Source organism: Vicugna pacos, chromosome 6 (assembly GCF_048564905.1).
Source record: "Vicugna pacos chromosome 6, VicPac4, whole genome shotgun sequence".
In the NCBI taxonomy this organism is placed as follows: domain Eukaryota; kingdom Metazoa; phylum Chordata; class Mammalia; order Artiodactyla; family Camelidae; genus Vicugna; species Vicugna pacos.
Window position 1 is genome coordinate 26,655,785 of NC_132992.1, and position 22,848 is coordinate 26,678,632.

The following is a 22,848-nucleotide window of genomic DNA, read 5'->3' on the forward strand; positions in this document are numbered from 1 at the left end:
TATACATTCCTTTTTTAACTATGTAGTCTTGTCCATACAGAAATATCTTTCTGTATCTCAGAACTCTGAGTAAGCAGGTACCCTGGGATGGAAGGATTTTACCTGTGAACCACGTTCATGTGGAGACAGATGTACCAACACCTAAAATATAAAAAGCTGGTGCAGCAAAAAATATGTTTAAGACCCTCAGACATTCCCTGCATCTTCATGGAGCTGGAGTCCCTGGGCACTTCTTGCCCTCTGTAACTTTTTCTTTACCATTGTCACTTATCCTTTTTTTGTTTCTGTATTCTGGGTCCTGGGTAGTTTTCATGTTCATTTTGGTTTTTCTTGTTTTTAATTCCAACCAGGGGTTCTGATTTTGATTCCTAATAGCTCCCTTTTTGCATATTTTGTTTTCATATGTGTTTCTCCATGTCACCACTCCTTTGCCACCTGGTCCGCCTTCTTTTCCCCTTTCTCTTTCTCCCTTCACCTCATTCCTACCTTCTTCCTCTCATTCCTCTTTAAATCACTGGGGTTCCAAACTCATGAAGTTTTAGGTTCTTTACATCAAAGTGAATAAATCTACTCTAAAATTAGCAACATCGGTTAACAGATCAAGGAACAAGAGATGAATACAAGGAAGAAAAAGTGGTAGCCAAGAAACAGATGGGGCTCTGACTGTCATTCGTCCTTTTCTTTGCTGTTTTATGCATTAAATCGTTCCTTCCTGCATCTGGACCTTCATCCAGGCATCGCTAACTGCACTATCCTTTGAGAAATACTTTAAAAATCATTTCGTCAGGGACATTTTTCCTTACCTTCCAGACTTTGACTTTTGTATAGTCTATAGATAGGGTGTCTCAGATTTAATTAGTAATCTAGGTGTAGTTAAAAAAAGTAGGGTCCAATGCCATTCATCCAGAAACTTTGTGCAGTCCCCAGGCAATCAGAAATGTGTGACAAGCCCCTTCAGTACAGAAGATTGCAGTGGTAGGCAGCCTGTAAGTTGGCTCCCCAAGATCCCTGCCTTGTGGAATTCATGCCCTTGTGTAACGCGCCCCCACCTCCCTTGTGTGTGGGCGGGACGTCGTGACTCACTTCTAAAAAACAGAACTCAGCCAAAGTGATGAGATATCTCTTCTGAAACTAGGTTACAAAAAGACTGTGACTTTCATCATACTGTCTCTCTCATAGTCTCTCTCTGAGCCCTTGCCCTGAGGGAAGCCGGATGCCAGGTTCTGAGTGATCCTATGGGCAGGAGAATGTGCACAAGGAACTGATGTTTCTGGCCAACAGCTAGCCAAGTGCTGAGGCTTACCGCCAGCCACATAAGTGGGCTTGAAACATTCCCCCAAATTCAACCCTGAGATGCAGCCCCAGCTGACAATTTCATTGTTAACACTGTGAGAAACCTTGTGCCACGGGACCCAGCTAAGCCAAGCCTGGATTTCTTAACCACAGAATCAGTGAGATAATAAATGTTTGTTGTTTTAAGTCACTATGTTTTGAGTTTGGGGATAAACTACTACACAGCCATAGATAACTAATACAGATTTTGGTATCTGGAAATGGGTTGAGGTTAGAAGGATTTTGAGAAGTATGTTAGAGAAAGCCTAAATTTCCTTGAATATCCAGGCCAATTTCATCTGTATCTCCCACAAATTACATCTAACAAAGCATTAACAATAAGCTCTATCTAATGTAACAAGGTATGTTTGAGAGTGTTCTCATGAAAAATGCTGAGATTAAGGTGCCTTAAGTGTTGTGGATATTCAGGCTAGTGAATATCTGTGATTTAACGTATTGGTAGCCTTGTATATACATAATTTCCATCTTTCTCAGATATAACGTACATGTCACACAACGGATGTGTATCGTGATTTGATGTAGGGCAGGATGCTCTTGTATAGCTTTTTATGAGGTTCTGAATCTTCCCATTAAGTTTTTATAGGTATCTGGCCCAAATCTGTGCCTGTGAATAAATGATCACACTTTCTTTTCTCTCTAATGAAGGCAATGCCTGACCAACTCACTTCAAAATCTTGATTCTATTTACTAAGCAATTTCTATTATAAATATAGTCTTAGGTTGTGCATAATTTTCTCAAGTTTGACCATCTGATCTTAGTGCAAAGGTAAATTCTCTTTTTCAAAGTCTTAAACTAAGTCCATTTAGTGTTTCTGAGTTACATTTGTGGGGGGAAAAAAATACCTACCCTGAAGGAATTCTTACTTATGAGTAACGGAGAAAGGGATACTCATGGTTGAAGTGACCAAACACATATGAGTTTGGACAGCTAAGAGTATAATAGTTGTGTTGATTTATAGATGGTATTCCTTAAACATAATTAAATCTTCTCATGGATTATCAAGTAATAGAAATATGTGTATGCATGTGTATCTCTCTCCTTTGCTCTCTCTTTCTTATATTCTATTATACATATGTATATATAATAAAATAATGTCCAATTCTTTTTTCATTGCACTGGGTAAACTGAAAATGTAAATCAAATCAATCTATATTTTAAAATATAGTTCACCTAAATTTGGACATTTGGATAAGACATATTTATTTAGTATGATCTTTCCTTTTCCATGTCACTTGAGAAACAGGATCTTTGTAAGATCCTTCAAAAAAGGTAAATATGAGAAAATGTTCTTGGTTCCACTGGCATGTGATTATTTAACAGAATGTCAGTGACTTAGTAGTAACATGGTTCAACCGCCTAGAATCAATCATTTCAGCTTCCATCTCCACCAAGGACTTATATGCATACTTTAAAGTTACATACATTATTAGTTTTACCTGTAAGATAGAGTGCTATTTTGGTGGTGTGCTTTGAAGAAAAGCCTCTCTGATCAGAAATATCTTCTTCTAAGGCATGTCACAGAATCCCGAATTCAAAATATTCATGTAAACTTAAGGATCTTTCAAGAAGGTATATATTTCAACTAGGTTAAGCCATCACTCTAAGAGGAGTTAACTGGTAGCTAGTTTGTAGCAGGGATTAATTGGTCTATAGGAATAATGGCTACTCATTGTTACACTGCAGAAGAAGGGCCTTGGGCAATTTCACACAGACTAAGGTTTGATGGCAGTGGTTAGAACCGACAAATTGCAGTTAGGGTTACTGAGAGTAGTCAACCCTTGCTCTCCATATACCAGGGCCCTGGAAATCTAGGTATAGGAATAATAAAGGAGAGTAAAGTGGTACCAAAAAAGTGACATAGCATGTCTTGAAGACACACTTTATTTTTATCAATCTTGCCTAGAGCTGAAATTTGTTACATTTTTTTCCCTTTTTTTTGGTTAAATATAAACAACTCATAAATAAAGCGTGTAAAATACATTTTTGTATAAGGTAAGGCCCTATTGCTGTAATAACCTATTTATAAAGAAGAATTCTTATTTTTTGGGTTGATTCTGAGAGGTTTCAAGTGCCTATTCTATGATTTCACAACTATAATCCTGATAATGTTTTAGTAGATACCAGGTGCCTAAAATTGGATTATCCATAATCCTTGGTCATCATTCGTCCTTTCATGACTTCCTCCCTTCCTCCTTTCCTCCCTCTCTCCCTGATTTATGCAACAAATTAGACAGTCAACACAAAAGTTGAGACCTTGACAGTAACTTCTGTCTGGCTGTGTTGTCCTCCTCAGTCCCCTCACCTTGTCTTTCCCTAACTGACATAATCACCATCCCAAGTCCTGTGTTAATTGTTTCCTTGCTTTTCTTTTGTATATCATTTTATCCCATCTAACTGTATTTCTAAAAAGTATATATCTGTATTTTAATTATTTCTAACTTTTAAAAAGGATCATGCTTTATGTAGTTATCTGTGACTTTCAAAATTTAATACAAAGACTACCCATATTGTTGCACTGTGAACAGCTACAGTATACCTTCATCATTCTGACTGCTGTATAGTATGTCTCAGATTTTTAAAATATCAAATTGAATAATTTCCCTCTTCTTCTCTTCCTGCCTCTTCTTATCTCTCCTCTCCCATGTCCATCCTGTTTGTCCTGCTCTCTCTCATATATTCAGAACTTCTTTTTTTTTCATTGAAGAATAATCAGTTTACAATGTTGTGTCAATTTCTCGGGTACAGCATGATAGTTCAGTCATACATATACATGCATATATTCATTTTCATTATTGGTTACTATAAGATACTGAATATAGTTCCCTGTGCTATATGGTATGAACTTGTTGTTTACCTATTTTATGTACAGTAGTTAGTATCTGCATTGCAGCTGTGACACATTTCCACTTGCAAGTCCTGCAGACATTTTCAACTACATTTCCAAAACAGATTTTCTCCTCACATTCCTTGTCTCCCCACAATTCTCCATCAGAGCCCCGAGACAAAGACCCAGCACTTCAAGAAAAAGGATTTGAAAATAACTATATAAAGCAGTAACCAGATGCATGCATATATTAGAACTCTATTAGTTCACTTCAGTGGTTCTCAAGCTTCAGGGTGCATCAGAATCACCAGGATGGCTTGTTAAACCACATTGCTGGGCCCCACCCAGAGTTTCTGATTCAGTTAAGTCCAGGGTGGAGCCAGCTGGTTCGTATTTCTAGGTTCCCAGGGGATGCTAATGCTGCTGGTCTGGGACCTAACTTTGAGAACTACTGGTATACATAAAGACATTTTTTTTGAAGTGTTCCATGCCCCAAACAGTCTCATAGAATAAAGCACCTTTCAGGATAAATGCGAGAGCTGACCTCCACCACCAGCATGCCCACAGTCAGAAATCTGGCTAACAATCCAATCATCTTTCAATTATGCAAGAAAAAAACTTCTTGAATTTTATGCATAAATTTAAATTAATACCTGCCTTTCTTGCATACTGGCCAAGGGTATTTCCTGAAATTAAAAAAATGAACATGTTTTAAGGTAGTGTCATTTATTTTCATACTTCTGTGGGACACATTCTGATTAGTCTTTAAATTCTACTTACAGATATACCTCCCTTTACCTAATAGGTATGATTTTGATGGATTGCATGTAGTCCACAGTTCTATATGTCAAATAATGTTTTAATTTTTTTGTGGGGCGAGGTAATTAGGTTTACAGGGGGTACTGGGGATTGAACCCAGGACCTCGTGCATGCTAAGTATGCACTCTACCACTTGAGCTATACCCTACCCCCCTATGAAATAATATTTTAATAATAGTTTAACTGCACTAGACAAGCTACCTCTTAAAAAAAAACTTACGTTAAAAAGTCCTTCTGGATTGTGCAGAATTATCCACCAATTTCTATCTTCTGTAAATTTAGGATTCTGTGTATAATGTCTTCTTGAATGAGAGCACACATGCCCATGAGATACACAGTTAGGAAGGCATGTGGTAAGAGAAACAATGACTTGCCTTAGATATCCATGTGTAATTTTAACGACCAAAGTTGTATATTTTCACTGTATGTCATGTACAACTTCATGTCTATCTTTTTCCAGTCCATAAATGCTACTGATTTGAGTCTTCTAGCCTGCTGCAATATCTCTATAAACCTCCCTTCTTTGAAGAAACACAGCTTCCATCAAAATAAGTCTTTAAAAATATTTACCAAGCTGTCATAAACAATACTCCTCTAATGTGCTGCATGTAAAAAAAAATAAACTCTTGAGGAGCAACACCAGTTTATTTCTATTCATTAGGCTTTGTACCTTTGCCAATACTAGTAATGATGTGGTCAACCTAGCTCATGAAAAATAAAGTTTTTTTCTTTTTTTCTCTCCTCATTTGAGGAGATGATCTATATTCTCTTCCCTGGTTATTCTTATAGATAAAAATATCACCTCTTCAAAACTATTCCCTTGGCACTGTTAATGAAGATTTATAGTTAAGTAAAGGGAAATGTAGCAGATCAAATTATATTGCCTTCAGCAAATAATAGCAATGTTAGCCCCTTGGTACTGACTGGGTTGTTCAATACATTTATTAATTTGTGTTATTTAAAATAAGAATTCAACTAGCATAGTAAACAGTTTGGGTGGAGTGGGAAATGGATTGCTGCTATATCAGGACTCAGGACAACTTGGAAACTTGAGCACTGCAGCTAAGGGCTAAACAAAGCCTTGAGCCTAAATGAGTCTACTAATAGCCGTGGTGCATGACTGTATTTGGGAAATCCATCTGCTGACTGATCCCTTTCATAAAAGCAAAAGAAACTGAAATAGCAGGAGTAATCTTAATACAAATTAAGCACAAATAATAGAAATAGCCATAAATGAACAATTTCTGATGATTTATCATATGTGAGTAGGTGCTATTTCAGTTATGGCTATCTGAGAAATTTTTCATCTTTTCTCATTACCCATAAAAATACTAGCTGTCCTCTGTATTTTTCCCTCCTGTTTCTTTCTTGTGCATCTTTTCTTCTCTCGTTTTTCTCTCGTCTCCTTTTTGCTAACACATTTTCTCTTTCTTATCTTGACTTTCTTCTTTCCTCCCCTTTTTGGATCCCTCTTTCTTACTTTCTTTTAATTAGCTTAGATGTCCTTTGCACATTCCTCTGTGAAGCCTTTTCAGGTTCCTTGTTCATCTTGGAAGAGTTTGGTGCATCTTGCTTCTGAAGTTGTTTGTTAATTTTTTTATTTTTTTACATTTCTTTTAAAGCCCACTCTTGCCCTCAGTGTACTGTAGTTATTTTATCTTAATTGATTTTTTCCAAAAAATATTTGTCATTGTAAAGTTAACATATGCTTCTTATAGCATTTTTCTTCCATAATTTTTCCTATGCATAAGTTTTATAATTTATTGTATCATTTTTAAGATAAAGAAGTCTCCATCCCAGAGTTTTGATAAATTTTAAATTATGTTTTCTTTTTTATGGTTCACCTCTCCTTTCTTATTTTTTAATTTTTAAATTTTGTACTTTTTTCCTAAATTTTTCAATCTTTATACTAGAGCTAAAATTTGTTTTGGATTCAAATTATAGATTATAATCTCCAAAGAGCTAAACAAAATTGCTAAAACATATATTGACTTTTTCTTCATTGGATGGACATTGTGCTACATTCTTCAGGTGGTTTGCATTGCTTGGGATCTTTGCAAAACTCTGCAGAACAGGCGTTTTCATGCTTATTTTATAGATGAGGAAGCCAAAACTCTGAGAAACTGATCACGTGTCCAAGGACAAAAAAGTTGTGGTAATAAAATGGGGTTCACATTTTATTCTAAGGCTAGTAGTTATAGTTTCTGGTTCACTAGGAAGCCTCAATGTAGGATTAGTCTTCTTATTTCTTTTCAAAACTATATATATTTATTTTATTGAGTTATAGTCAGTTTACAATGTTGTGTCAATTTCCAGTGTAGAGCACAATTTTTCGGTAATACATAAATATACATATATTTGTTGTCACATACTTTTTCACCATGAACTACCACAAGATCTTGTATACATTTCCCTGTGCTATACAGGATAATCTTGTTTATCTATTCTCTATATACCTGTCAGTATCTACAAATTTCAAATTTCCAGTCTGTCCCTTCCCATCCCCCTCTCCCCTGGCAGCCACAAGTTTGTATTCTATGTCTATGAGTCTGTTTCTGTCAAAACTATATTTTTGATTTTTACCGATCTCTCACTCTTATCAACATTAGAAATATTTTGCTAAGTTTTTAAAAATATCACAATATAATTCTGATTGGATTTTTCTGTAATATGTACATATGAATTAATTTGGGAAGAATGCTAATTTTATTATATGTTATCTTCTATCCAAGAATATAGTTTGTCTTTTATATAGCTCAGTAAATTTTAAAATAATTTTCTTCATTTAGGCCCAACATATTTCTCAGTAAGGTTTTTTTGTTATTGCAAATAATATCTTTTTCATTATATTTTCTAACTAGTTATTGCTTATTTGTGAGAAGATACTGACTTTTAAAAATATTCTCGTATACATGTTGAAGTTTTAGGGATCAAGTATTGCAATGTCTCAAACTTTTTATTTTATAAAAATGATTACAAACATTTAAAGTGTTAAAAGGTTATTTTAACTTTTAAATGTCTTACCAAAAAAACAAAGGAAAGTGAGACATAGAGAAAAACACAAACATATAGATGTATGGATAAAATAATAGAGAATGCAAATATGGAAACATTTTAACAATTGATGAACCTTGGTTTAACAAATGCAGATGTTCACTGTACTATTCTTGCAAATGTTTTTGTAGGTGTAAAGGTTTCCAAAATAAATAGCTGAAAAAAAACTTACATTGGTCAGTTTATTGAGCTCTCTTATTAATTCTAACATTTTTGTGTTGATTCTCTTTTGCGGTCAGATTCTAGGTATACAACCAGATCAACTGAAAATTATCAAAATTTCATCTTGTATTTTCTGATAGTAACATCTCTTATTACTGCTTTATATCTTCTTGAAATTAGCCAAAAAATTGAAGAATAATGTTAAATGAAAACATCAGATGTTATTTTGGTGTTGTTCTTCCTAAGTTTAATTGACAAGCCTCTAAACTTAGTTTCCCTTTTAGGTATAACATCTATATCTACCTATCATTATTTTTTAAAATTTAATTTAAAAATTTATTTTCCTAGTCTTTGTTCCCAGTGAGGTTTTCTTCAGCATGGCTGGTGAATTTAACAAACTACTGAATAATACATTCTTTTCTAATATTACTAGTATTTCATTTTCACTAGTTTCTCTTACCAGAGATTAGCAAATGGTCACAGCAAAATACCAGGGACAAAATAAATGCACAATAAATATTTATTAAATAAAAAGAAGAGGCAAAGAAAAGCAAGAAGTAGGGAAAGATTATAAAGAAGAAAAAGAAGATCAAAAATAATCTGCATTTTTCAGTCTAGATGCTGTTGTAATTTTGATTTAAGAGTGGTTTGTTCAATTGGAATTTTAAAAATTGCTTTCATTCACCTACACTATGTAAATACTGGCACATGATAGGTGTTCAGTTTCTTACCTTAACTTTTCTTCTTTTTCTTCATATACAGTTTCTTCTCCGTGTGTAAACGTTCATTTAGTCTGTTATGGATAACAAGGACACTGTTACAGTTGAAGAAAATGACAGCTAAATAATCTGCCTTTGTTATGCATAACTTTACAATCTCCTAGTCATCCAGGTAGAGCCTGTCAATAAAGTCTCAAATGGTTGTCTAGTGGTTTTCCCTACTTTCTCCTTTCAATGTACTTTTTAAAAAATGAGGTGGTACCTCTAACTGTAATTAATTATTCAGGCCAAATTATTTTTCCCCCTTTAATATACTTTTCATGATACACTGTGATGGAGGCAATTTATAAGGAACCTTACATTTTAGATAACAAGCTAAAGCAAAATTAAAACGAAAGACAAATAAAAATTAGATACAGGGATGAGAAAAATTGCATAGTTCGCGTGCTGGATAAGGAGGCTATGCTTCCAAATGGAAAGGTAAGGAAGATCCCCTTTAATTTTTTTTTTTTTTAACCTATTTATTCTTCATCCACCTCATTTCCGTGCTCCGTCTAAGAAGACCACACAGTGGTTGTTCCTACCCATTCAGCGGCGTGAGCGGTGAGGTGACGAAGCCGTCTCCAGTGGCGGGCTGAGGTCCAGCCCTCGCAGGGACCTGCTGCACGGGCACAGACGGCACCTGCGCCTTCAGACCGGCCAGTAGCCGCGGGTGAGTACCGTGAACAGGGAGCTGGAGCCGTCCATTCACCCCGAAGGCCCGCCGGGTCACAGCCTTTTCAGCAGCGCCTGTTTTCTCCCGGTTCCGTCCCCGTGGGCGCCCGGGAGCGACAGGGCCTCTCCCACAGGAGCTCCCGGACGCCCGGCTGCACATGTGCAGACCTGCCCGCGGCCTTGCGTGCAGCACGTCAGGCCCGCTCAGTGGGCTCCCTCCTTGCGGCGGGGATGGCAGTGTCCTCACGGGGCAGAGGGAAGTCTGTGTGACACTTCTGCAGGTTAACGGAGGGCGCCTCTCTGAGAGGCTGGTGGCCGTCCTGGGATCGGTAACCACCGGAAGTCGCGGCTCCCAGGAGGCTGCCTGGATCCGGTTCGTGAAGGTTCCAGGCGCCGAGCAGCCAGGGTAGGGGCGGCTCCGTGGCAGCAGCGAACTCCAGCGCAGCTGCCCTGACGGAATTCCCGGAGGACGCGACGCTCACCTCAGCCGGTGCTCAGGAGCAACAATGGCGGGAGCTGCCCCCAGAAGCTTCTCCCAGGTTCTCCTCAGAGGAATGAGGTAATGCCACCGCTTTTCTGTAGATGACTCTGCCGTTTAGGAATCAAGGTTGGTGCCATCTGAGTGGGTTCCTGCTGCAAGGAATTTGAGGCCAGCCTCCTCCTTCACTTGCAGGACCTCAAGGGCTCTGGACGCTGTAAATTTTTCCTCTAAGTTACAATGGGAACCCAGAGCAACGCCTTTCTGGGCAAGGTGGAAAGGCCTCTTTAATTTTGTTAGGCTTTTTTTATCTGTCATAAGAAAAGATGTGAAATTCTTTCAGAATTTCTTTTTTTTGGGTAGTGCTTTGAAAGGAAATACACAATATTTTAGTGACAAGCTAATATCTAAAATCTAACTTCACTTGAAATTATTTTTATTATGTGAAGAATTATATTTGCAGAGAATACAATTTATCCATTGAAATACTTAAGTTATTAAGCACTGGAACAAAACAATACTGCCGTTAGAGAGTAGAACTAACAGATGAAAGCTGATTCTTTTGACAAATAGGGGCTTTGATAACATGGGTTGCCTGCCAACCCACAAGTAAAGCTCATTAAATGCAGGACAATATACTACTGATCAAAAACTTTAAGATGCTATAAACATCCTAGACGTTATCTCTCATTCATCCATCCATTCATCCATCTATCCATTTATCTATCTATCCATTCATGCAACCACTTACGCACTTATATTTAAAAAACAAATTATCTAATAATAATTTTCTATGCTTTTATTTTTACAACCATAAAACTGCTTTTCCAGGCAAAGTTACTAATTTTTTCTCCTGAGAAATATACATGGGACGTAGAGCAAGTTCCCTAACAAGTACTGTCTGTATACTGTATGGATAAATGTCTAGGCAATACAAATGAGACAGATTGATGAGTTCATATTATTTACTAATAGCTATTTTAAAATGGTTTGCACCTGAAATTACCCTGTATAGTCTCAAATCCACATGATTGTTTGACTATGTAGAAAAATGAATATATCTTGTGATAGCATATTTTAGGAGGAATTTTACCATCTTGTTGTTGGTATAGAGACATGTGGAGTAAATGATGGTATAGTTAGTAAGTTTTTACCTATTTAAACAATATTTCCAGAGTTTTGATTAATGGGCCAATACCAATCTGGAGTGGTATCTCCAGTGACATGTCAAAAGTATCTATCCTAGATTCTTTCTCCACAGAATTCATATAAATATTTTGAATGAAGATTTAGACACATTATCTGTAGAAGATGCAGAAGTGTGAAATACATATTAAAACACTGGACCCATCGAATCAATATGGGATGAAATCAGCACAATGAAGTTTAATAGTCAAATGCACAAAATGTCAGGTACGTATGTATGCGACCTTGCATTTTGGTTAACAATATCAACTGGAGTGATATATATCAAGATTATCTCTTTTTAAAAAAAATCTGATATCCATCCTATAAAATTGAAAACAGAGCAATATTTATCAATAAACATGTTTATTATATAGTTGTTTATAATAGTGAACTATTTAAAATAAGTAAATGTCCAAATGAGATTAGTTACTATAATTATGATACATTCACTTGATGAATGAGCTATCATGCATTCATCAAAATGAAACTTATGAAGAGACAAGGTTTCTCACAAGATTTGTTTCCATTTTTATACTAAATATGTATTTTTTTTTTATAATTAGATGAACACTTTAAAATCAGTTGCATGAGTGGTAGATTGAGGATGTCTGGCTTGAAAGCAGTTAATCCTGATGGCTAATGACAGTCACAGTTTGTTGAAAGCCCTGTGCTTTCCATACTCCACCTCCCTTAGTCCTTACCACAAACTTTAATTCATGTAAGCTTCACAACAATTACATGAGGTACGTATCATCATCCCCATTTTAAAATTCTAGCTTAAAGACCACATGGTAGTCTTTACATAGTACATGGTAGAAATCATGCTCTGAAAAGTTGAACATGAACCCACAGTGAAATTAATAACAACTTCATAAATTATGATAAGGAGACAGTATATGCAAAGTACTTACCTCAGTATTAATAAGTAGAAATTGCTTATAATTAGCTGTGCACTTGGATCCACACATCACACACACACACAAATGTGAGGGTGGTAGTGGGGGCTGTCAATGGTCATCTTCCAATATTTTAAAGAGTTATATGGAAAAGAAAAGTCTTTTAGTTTTGGATGATTTCAAAGGACTGAACTAGGACAAATGATGGAAATTACTAAATGTAAATTTCCATTCAATATAGAATTACTAAGATATTAGCTTATTAGCTCTATTCCTGGAAATATTAAAGCATGTCTAAATGATCATGTATCAGAAATATTTTATGAAGGAGATTTATGTTGAGTGAAGGTTTTTATTAGATCTCCTATTTATTTAAAGCTCTGGAGTTCTTTTTAACCCTAAGATCCCATAATTCAGTTATATTTTATCTTCCTTAATTCCTAATTATTTTCCATGTTCTTTACATATTAAGAAGTGCATCTATTCCTCTACTGCTTTATTTCAGTGCAGACACTTGTTATTGGAAACAAATGAATGTTCTCTTCATTTTCATAGCTAGAAACTTTTAAACACTATTGCAGTCTGGGTTTCAAGTGCCCATTACAAACAAATCTGAGTTTTGGATGAACCTGATAAGATGGATGTTGTCCAAAGAAATCAAATGTGATCTCCTTTCCATGTGATGGAGCAGGTGGTGTCTCAGAGGCCTGCTCTGGGCAATGAGTTTGAATTTGGATCCAAAGAAGGCGGAGACAATTAGCAGAGGCAAATCTTAGGGGTTTCCAAGGTCAGTACACAAAGTAAACAGTCTGGGAATAGTTGCCAAAGCCAAATGGAACAAAACAAGGAGGTGAACCAATTCTCAAAGCCAAGAGGGTAGAAAGCAAGAGCAGATAATTTCTGAAATGGCTTACAGCTATGGAATAAAGACGAGTGGAGAAATGCTCCAGTCTGGATTTCAGATTATGACGTATGCACAGCCTTAGTAACTGTGGCAGTGGCTGGGAGAGGCAGACACAGAGCTCGCACTAAATTGATACCATCAAGCAACATGAATTTATTAAAAAAGATTTAATGAGTGCAACTTATAAACAAAGCACTTTGCTATATACAGTGAAAAATACAAAAAAGAAATAGGCATAGATCTTGTCTCAAAGGGCTTACTTTCTATAGAGTGGAAAGATATGAAAGACATACAGTTAAAAAGTACAAAAATGTATGTCATTCCTAAATTAAGTGGTAGTACAAAAAGGATTTATTTATTGCCTAGTTAGGTAAATATGTAAGTGGGCAAATATGAGATGAAAATGCAAATAATTCAGGAAAGAAATTTCTGAAACTTTCCAAAAGATATTACATCATTTTTTAACTTTCTTGCTCAGCATGATTCTACTCTTAAAATGAATTTTGTTTATGAAAGCAAATACACAAAATAATAGTTCAAAAGCTTTAATGTTAGGAGAGCACTGGCAATCAACCAATCCATGCCCGTGAAGTTACTGAAGATCAGAGTGGTTGAAGGACTTGCCCAAATCACACAGTAATTCTGTTTGTTGGAGTTCTATTTATCTGGTCAATAGGCATTCACAGGAAATGACTGTTCATGTAAGTCTGTATTGACTAGTGATAAACTGCTTTTTGTTAAGCATTTTTTTATACTCATTAAACTGCACATGAATTAATTTGATAAATCTGTTGTTCAACAGCTGAAAGCTTCAAAGACTGATAAACTTGCTCAAACTGTTGCATGAAAATTTATACAACTCCCAAACCATGTGATGGTTGTCTGATGTACATGCTAACACTGTGTGAAAATGTCTTTTAGATTCCATATTATTTCTTCTGGTTCTTCCTCAGATATAGTATTAGGACATGCTTTTCTGCAAATATATCCATCTAATCAGACACTGATGTGGATCATGACAGCCATCTCCTTTCTGCTGCCTTTAGATCTGGTCATTAAGGATTCCACTATGAATACTCAATACTAGCTCTACGAAATGATCCTGAAGCTTGCATTCATCTGTGATACTGTTTACATTTCTTTCGAAGAATCATTGAGGAAACTGAAAATGAAAAACATGATCTAATTTTGGATGTGTGATAGTTTTTATTTTATAAGTTCTAATCCTATTTCTAACAATTTTTAAAATTGAACTTAGAGGACAGATAGCACCATTTTGCCTAGGTTCATGTGAGAAATCTCAGACACAGAAAGGTCAGAGTGAGTGAATGACAGAAACACACACACACACAAAACAGCATTTTATTTTTCCCCTAAAGGCCCCTTCTTTTTCAGTAAGTATGGAATGTATAAAGTTCAACAAAGACGTAAATTCTTTGTAGCATTCATTTTAGTTAGCGTAAATATCTATTTTCAGAACCAGCAAGGTGTTAAAGTAAAAGGGTTATTAATATTATAGATAAATCTGCCAGTTGAAAACAATCCTGGGATTAAAGATTTTTTTATTTTCAGTAATTTTCTTAGACAACACTTCAATATTCAAAAACATATGGTGTTTACAATTTTACCCACAGGCTATTTTTCCAAAATGACTTCACTTATGGGCAATCATAGGATTTTCAGAATAGATTTCATTTCTTAATTTTATTTCCTCTACCCCTTTCTTCACTCTTAACTCTTTGCTTCTATCACATCATCCATTCAGCAAGATAAGTTAATATATTTATTATATTGTGGTAGTAAAGTTGCATGTTTTCTTTAACAACCTATGTAAAGCAGGAGGGAGTTAATTATTTTATCTATATATATATATATAAATACCTAAACATATATACACATATATATGTACAGTTATTTATTCTCTCTCCTTATATATCTATGCATTCTATATAAATCTATCTAAATTTATATAAATGAATACTTATTCAAGGATATAGGACCAATTTTACTGAGTGTGGAAAGTCTAGCACAACATTTTAGCCATGACAATTGCTCACAGCGATGGAGACGTTTAATTAATACAATAGTTCCATTTTCATATACTTCTAGCAGTAGGACATCTACCATACCAGTCTGGAGTCCAGAGCATTCTAATCAGTTAATGGACATGGAAGGAATCCTTTGCTGACAATTGGAAAGTAGTTTCTAGCTAGCTTTTGTGAATACATACTGTATCTCAGACACTTGAAATACATCTTCATTAATTTTTATATTCTGCCATCTCTTCATGTTGGAAACTAAGTCATATGGAAGTGAAACCACTTGTCCAATGTCATACAGATATAAAGTGCTTGACCAGAATTTAAACCCAGATCTCTTTGACTCCCAAGATCCAATAAAGGAGACATGATAAGTTTGAAATGGTATAAATTAGTGATCTGTTAAGGTAGAATGTTGATCATTTATACTAAACAACTTTTGATTATCAGACTGCTGCCCTCTTGGTGACTAGAGGGTTGGCACACCATGTTCACTTGTATGCACATGGCCCGTCCAATTGCCAATGAAGTGGAAGGGAGTAAAGTACAATTGTTAAGAGTGCTAGTTCTGGAGTCATTCACATCTGGTTTGGGGCTCAGGTGATGTTGTATTTTAGTTACACAATCATGGGCAAGTTACGTACCTTCTCTAAGTTTTACTTTTTCCAGTCAGTAACACAGGGTTAGTAAAAGCACCTAGCAAGTATGATTGTTGAACTTTATTGAGATAATGCATGTGACATCTGCTCTAAAGACTGCTTAGTGTATATTAAGCACTCAAAAATGTGCTGTTTATTATTACTGTAGAATTAAAAAGTTATAATATTCATTCATTACTTTATTATAACACAGAAATTGTTGATCTAAAATATTCCTGAATGGTACAGGAACCCACCAAATAATCGTAAAGGATAATTATCATAAAAGATAAATTGAGTATTCAGGATTGGAATACCAAAATGGCAAGTGATAGGGCATTGCTTAAAATCCTCATTTTGTGCTTTATTCATAGACTACTGCTTTTAGCAACCCTGGCTAGTAAACTGGCACAGGGGAGAACTGCTTGATATTCCAAGGTGGAAGGGAATGAATACTTAATGAAAGTGTTCATATTAAATGTTTATGATATAGTTCCCTTTTTCAATGAAAAGCTCGAGTTTCAGGTAGATTTAACAGCTTGCCCAAAGTTTCGTAGGTGGCAGAGCCATGGTCCACCCTCAGGTCTAACCTGCCGCTAAGCTTGTGTTCTCTCCATAACTTTGTGACTTTAAGTGAACTCTTCTGCGCTCACTGAAGACTACATGTATGTCTATACAGAGGACAGTTTTCTAAAGAGTCCTTAGTCTGGTTAGGCATCAAGTGCCAGGGAGTTAATCTTCCAGGATAGACCCTCAATCAGTGTGGCTCAACAAAAGTTGGTGGATAAATAGTCCAACTTTCTCATGTGCAGTGAAACAACTTTAAGGCATGTTCCACAATCTCTCAGAGGGTCCCCAGCCAAATGGAGCCCCATTTGTCCACAACGGTAACCCCCACAGTCACACACCTTTATTAGTATTCCTTCTCTTCCCAATTTTTCTCCTCCATTTCCCTCACCTTCCTGAGTTCGAATCTCAAATGCAATACTTGCACCCAAATCCTGGTTTTCTTTCTGAGGGATTTAAACTGACATCCACTATAGAAAACAAGTGACAGTGGCACACCCAGCATCCTTGCTCCCCTGATGAAGTGCCTCTGAACCACTGCGAGGTTGAACCATTCCATTGAATGCTGGTCATTCCATTGAATGTAACATGGAGATCCCTGGGGCCCACCCAACTCTAATGCTATCATTTTGTGGGTTTTTATTATTCATCTCAATTCTTAAGACTTGTCCTTGGTGACCAAAAGAAACCTAAAAGCTGATGGTGGGTGAATAGAGTCTTTGAAGTAGCATGTTCAGGCTTTCTTATGATAAGTAAATTGTATTTTTTTTAAGTTAAAAAAAATAGGTGGAATCTTTAAACTATTTGCTTAGATAAATCAATTAAGCTCTCTGGGCTTCATCTGAAAAATACATTAACTTTTTAATAAAAAACTAGGCCAGATGGGATTTTTTTCTGTTCCAAGATGTATGATTTTTAAATTCTTCAGGATATCCAATTTTGAAAATTTTAATATACTTTTTTGCATTTTTTTTCTAATTTTAACATTGATCTGTGTTCATTGTAGAAAATTTGGGAATAACAGGCAATATGGAAGTAGAAAACAAAAAAATTTTTCCTTCCATTCTTAGATCCTATTTATATATAGATATAAATCAGCACATATATGTAAACATATGTATAAACATATACTTAAAACATTAAGATCGAGTTTATAAATAGTTTGAATCCTCTGAGAAACTTAACATTGTCTCACAATATTTTCCAATATTTATAAATATTCTACAAACTAGTCTATCCCGTCATGATTTAATACTTTTTCTACTTTTGGACACTGACCCTGTCTCTTACGTGTCACCATTCCCTTAAAAAGCTGCAGAAATCTTTGCTTGAATCTCTGATTTAGAATAAATCCGTAGACATAGGATTACTGGTTCCAAGGATAGGAGCAACTTTGTCTCGCAATACATTTTGTTTTCCAGAAAATCAGCATATTCTAAGTAGAAACATAGAGTGGCTTTCTTTTTTAGGAAATCATTTTAATAGCATTGAAGAAAAAGATTAAAAAGTGAGCCTCATCATTAATTGGGTTTTAGAAGCTACCCCTAGTATTTTCAAGAACTGTCTGTTGTAAAGCAGTCATAGGGAGCACTGCTCAGAGTTTACTTTTCTTTGCCTTTGCTGTTGATGGAGGCCACAATATGAATTTAATGTTCTTTCCTGGGGAGGAGCCAATTAGGCTACACATCACAGAAACATCCTGGGCTGGTAGAATTGTGGTGAAGGGTTTCTTATTCACGGGATTTTGTTCCTTTTGGGAGGAGGCTGAGTTGGCATGCATTCTCCTTGACACGGTGGAAAGAGAAGGAGGAATGGAGGGGTGACCCTTTGCTTTTGGCAAAAGAAAAAAGAAAAAGAAAAACTTAGTGTTTCGATAGCAGGTAGCTGAACATAAACCACAACTATGGAGTTAAAAAAATTTCCTTCACTCTGTAGAAAAAATACTGATATCTCATTTGGATGTTTTCTTTTTTTATTGCAGTATTATGCGAGGAAAGTGGTACTTAAAAAGCCATAATCCATTGCTAAAGGCATTAGTTTCCTTTTACAGTTCAGGTGCAAATGCAATATGCTGTGAAAGACATGTTACATTCTTTAATGTTCCTTCTAATAAACAGGCTAGGATTGTGGTCCATGTGAATTTTGAATCCTAGACATTTTCAACTGGGACCTGCAGTGAAGATAGAGATGCAAAACCACAGCAGGAACTCAAAACCCAGCTAACACAGTGCATTATTAAAGGAGACACTTCCCTACATAAGAATAAACTTACTGAATGAGTCTCTCCTTTCAGTCAGGTATTTAAGGAACAGTTTAAGTGCATGAAAATATTTTGTGGCATCAAAAAGCATTTGAATGTTTCTTCTGAGAAGTTTAATAGCCACCTTTTCAGAGGCGCTCAGGGATTTTCAGCAATTGGGTTAGAACCTGTAGGCGCACGTCATGTGGTTAGGTGGACTTTGCAGGCCTCAAGCACGACCCTCTGAACCTCAGTATTTTGTTTCTCCGCCCTCCTCCCCTCGGTCTGCTCTGTTTATGTATGTGGGAGAGGCCTGTTGAGTGTGGCTGATCTCTCCCAGCTGTGGCCTCTCCACTCACCCTAACTTCTTTCTCCATAGCTCATTTGGACCCAAGCAGTGGTGAAATTGCTGACTGGTGAGTGTGTCCTGCCACAAAAGCCGTAGGCAAGACATGGCCACAACCAAAAGAGCACGAAGGATGGAAAACACCATCTGGACCGTGCCATCATTTAAATAGCGTAAACCCCTCTTTTTTTCATTTAAGAAAAATCAGCCATGCAGCCTTTTGTTGCTTTCTGCTGTGGCCAGAAACTACTTAGGTTGCAATCCTCTGTTAGTGAAAGAGAAAGTCCAAAGGAACTCTGGAATATGCATGGCCCTCTTTTCAAGTTTTATGCATAGCTTTTTTTGGCTCACATCTCTGTGGACCTTTCCTCTGCTTCGAGCATGGAAAGTGGCTCCCGACTGTACATCTGTCATCGATCACCCTGAGAGTGCTCACTCTGCTCCTTGGGGATTTGTTTCCCAGTTGTTGGTAGACAAGCAGAGTTTATTTTCTGTTTCTATACAGCCACTATCCGAAGAAGGAGTAGGCCACTCCAGAGAGCCCATGTTCGTATAAATTTAGGCAAAAAATACAAAAATGCCACTTTTTGATTCTTGACCAAATTTAGTCATTCTTTGGCTTTTACTTAGTAATAAAGATTCCATTGAGTTCTGTTGTATTTTTTTTAAAATTATACTTTGATTTTATGTTTTTGTGTTTTTTAAAATATATTTTTATTGAAGTCAGTTTACGACGTTGTGTCAGTTTCTGGTGTACAGCACAATGCTTCAGTCATAAAGGAACACACATATATTCATTTTCATATTCTTTTTCACCATAAGTTACTACAAGATATTGAATATAGTTCCCTGTGCTATACAGTATAAACTTGTTGTTTATCTATTTTATATATATTAGTTAGTTGGGTGTTGTTGTAGTTTGATAATAGTATTTTACCACTAACAGTGATCTGGTTGCTTTTATTTTAATAAACAATCAAAACTCACTCTCTAGCTATGTGGGTAATTAAATAGCAGTTTTCTGAGTGGTTTGGTTTTATCATACATAGCATTCATCTCTGTTGAGGGAGGCCAGTATAGTAAGAACAATGCCATATAGTCAGGACAGGGCTGGAGTAAGGGTTAGAGACACAGCTCTGTCACTAACTAGCTGTGTGACTTTAAACACTGAAGTGACTCAAGTCACCTTGTGTTTGACCTCAGTGTTCTCATCTGAGAAAGGAGAATTGAAACCCTCTCTATTTCTGCAAACCCAGTCTGCTCCCTGAATCTTCAGATTACAAGCTGAGGAGGAAAGTAAAAATAAATAGCTGTCCTTCAGTGATGCCTACTAAGTGCCAGCGGCATGGGAGAATGCATGAACTGCTCTATGTGTATTGCTCATTGCAACTGTTAAAGGAAGTAGGTAATATTAATATGTTCAGATTATAGGGGATGAAATTGAGACTTAGAATATTTATGGCATTTCCTAATGCCACAAGAGATAGAGCTGGAATGAGAGCTCAAATCTCTCTGATACCAAAGCCTGACTCTTCATAATTGTTGAACTCTTATTAAGTACACAGCAGTTTCTGCACATTACCCTATTTAATCTTCAGAATGACACTGTAAAGCTGCTATCGTCATTCCCACTGTGCAGATAGAGGAATTGTAGCTTAAAAAATTCAGAAACCTACTAAGAGTGACATGAGAGATGTGGAGCAAGACAGACAACGTTCATTCCTTAATCAACCTAATTATTGCAATTCAGTTCTTTCTACCTCACCAGTCGGATGCCTGGACATACCCAGCTTTGTTGGATAATTAGGTAACATTTTGTTTACGTTTACATTTTGGATTTGACTTTAGATTTACACATTCAAATTCATTAAGTTAAATGTTAAGTAATAACATGGAAATGTGATTTATTTTCCTAATCTTTCGACAAGGCAATAGAACAAGTTTAAATTTAGCTCCAGACCCCAAACAAAACCTTGGAGGACCTGTAGGATTTAGGGGCGATTTGTGGGGAAGGGTCACTAACATCAGATCCATGCTATTCATTTTTATAAAGTAGCCTCTTGAAAATTGGATAATTTAAAAGTTCAAAAGTTCTCTTTGGAAAAGATAAATAGACACTATCTTGAAATCTGGAGAATATTGTAAAACATCTGATTTCTGGTTTTTTTACTACAACATTTTCTAAAAAGGTATGAATATAAGCAGGTAGTGCATATTACAACCTTATCAACTGATCATTATCAAAGAGAGAGGCTAAAGATGTGGACACGATCCATTAGTATCAACCTGGCCATGGCTAGTTTGTCAGTAAGTGGAGTAGCACTTACCTAGTACTGTTGATGGTTTCCCTTGTTGATTTCAGAAGTGTAAAAAAAAAAAAATCAGATTTCTGTACCTCCTTCTAGTTACATTGAATAAAAGTTGCTAGGGGATGTGCCCAGAGCATCTGCATTTTTTCAAAATCTCCCCAGATAATACTGACGTGGAGCCAAGTTTGGAGAACCTGACCTAGGTTGGAGTCTGGCCTCTCAGCAGTCTTTTGAAGGAAGTCTATGAAAAGGAGAAGTGATGCTGTTCCTGGCTGTGTTTCTAGAACTTTGGTGTCCTATGAAGGCATTCAGAGAAAATTCACCTTAGGTGCCGCTTTGTAAGACTGAGGCCTGAGTTACAGAAAATCTCTGAAAGTTGCTTGTAATTTATTTTGCCTTGCTCGAAAGCATAATTCTTCTTCCATTTTTTTTCTTTTGAAGGAATAGTCAATGCTTTATATTTTCTGTGGTTAGAGGAGAATTGAAACAAAGAAAACATCTTACATTTCATTCTGAAAGTATGGAGGACTGCTTTTATGAAGAAACTTGGGTCAGAATGCACTGTAAGGGAAATTAAGCCTTAGTTTTCAAGAATTCTCTTGAGAAATATGTTTTAGAAATGTGTGCACCATATATCAGGATATTTTACTTCCTTTAAAGTCATACCATACATTTTGACATGCTCCCAATTTAACAAAATGCATTAGTTCTAAAGGATTAACATTTGGTATTATTAATTTGCTTTAGATGTATAAGGTCTTTTTTCATTATGTATATGAGTTGGTTTTTTTCATATTCTTCTCTTAGTTGCAATTAAATAGTTTTGCATGTGAGGTTTTGTTTTTTTGTTTTTGAAATGATGGGAAAGGCAAGAATTATACTTAGGTCAGTGTATGCAAAGAAGGAATAGGAATTTCCTGTGGATTATAAAAGAATGAGTAGATTTTAACAAAATGAAAGGAGAGACCAATAGTGCAGATGTTCAGGGTAAAATCAGTTTCTGGGAAAAACCTTAAATCAAAGATTGTAAGTTCTATACATTTTTAAAATAATAGTACACTTCATTTACAATAAAACTTTTTTTTTTCTCTAGCTAGTTATGGTTAGGGTCATCTTTTATCAGTTAAATTAGTCGGTCAAGAAAATACTAAAGGCAGTTCTAAGGTTTAGTTAGTATGTAGTTTTCTAATAGCTGCACATTCCAAGATCAGTAATTTGTGTTTGAGAAACATACATTGATTTTTTTGTTTGTTTTTTTTTTAAAGCAAAGAGAAAATCAGGATGTTATGGGTCTCTTCATTGATTTCAGAAAAATGGACATACCTACAGCACAAAATGCCATCAGAAGGACGTGGGCTAGTGACTGTGAGTCTGTTTGCTTTTAATCATTTAATTTCCATCAAGGGAAAGTCCACTGGAAAGAAGTGAAATCCAAACTGAAATTGTCATTTAAAATCAAGTTCTTGGGTAAAGGGGAAGGGTAGAGATTGAGCTAAAAGTTGTGAGTAATGTAACATTGATATAAAATTCAACTGTATTTTGTAATTTCCATGGGGCCACTCAAATCAGAGCACTTTTGGATAGATTGTACTTAGTTT

At 35.9% G+C, this 22,848-nt stretch overlaps 1 protein-coding gene across 1 annotated transcript; it reads right to left on the reverse strand.

Annotated features, from left to right (window-relative positions):
* Nucleotides 1-4,831: 4,831 nt before the first annotated feature.
* LOC140697034 (small ribosomal subunit protein uS2B-like) lies at nucleotides 4,832-19,487 on the reverse strand. The gene is made up of 4 exons (XM_072963888.1): nucleotides 19,445-19,487; nucleotides 9,517-10,096; nucleotides 8,945-9,006; nucleotides 4,832-4,864 (listed from the first exon to the last, which is right to left on the reverse strand). The coding sequence occupies exons 1-3, from the start codon at nucleotides 19,485-19,487 to the stop codon at nucleotides 8,946-8,948; spliced, it is 684 nt and encodes a 227-aa protein (XP_072819989.1). The 3' UTR covers nucleotides 4,832-4,864; nucleotide 8,945.
* Nucleotides 19,488-22,848: the final 3,361 nt, after the last annotated feature.

What these genes read in the sequence shown, in the direction of transcription:
- LOC140697034 (XM_072963888.1), bottom strand. Translation starts at nt 19,487, where the DNA reads ATGGGCTCTCTGGAGTGGCCTACTCCTTCTTCGGATAGTGGCT. An exon ending in TCCTTCTTCGGATAGTGGCT is followed by an intron (nt 10,097 to 19,444) that starts GTATAGAAACAG and finishes GAATTCCGTCAG; the next exon opens with GGCAGCTGCGCTGGAGTTCG. An exon ending in CCGCTCACGCCGCTGAATGG is followed by an intron (nt 9,007 to 9,516) that starts GTAGGAACAACC and finishes TATCCATAACAG; the next exon opens with ACTAAATGAACGTTTACACA.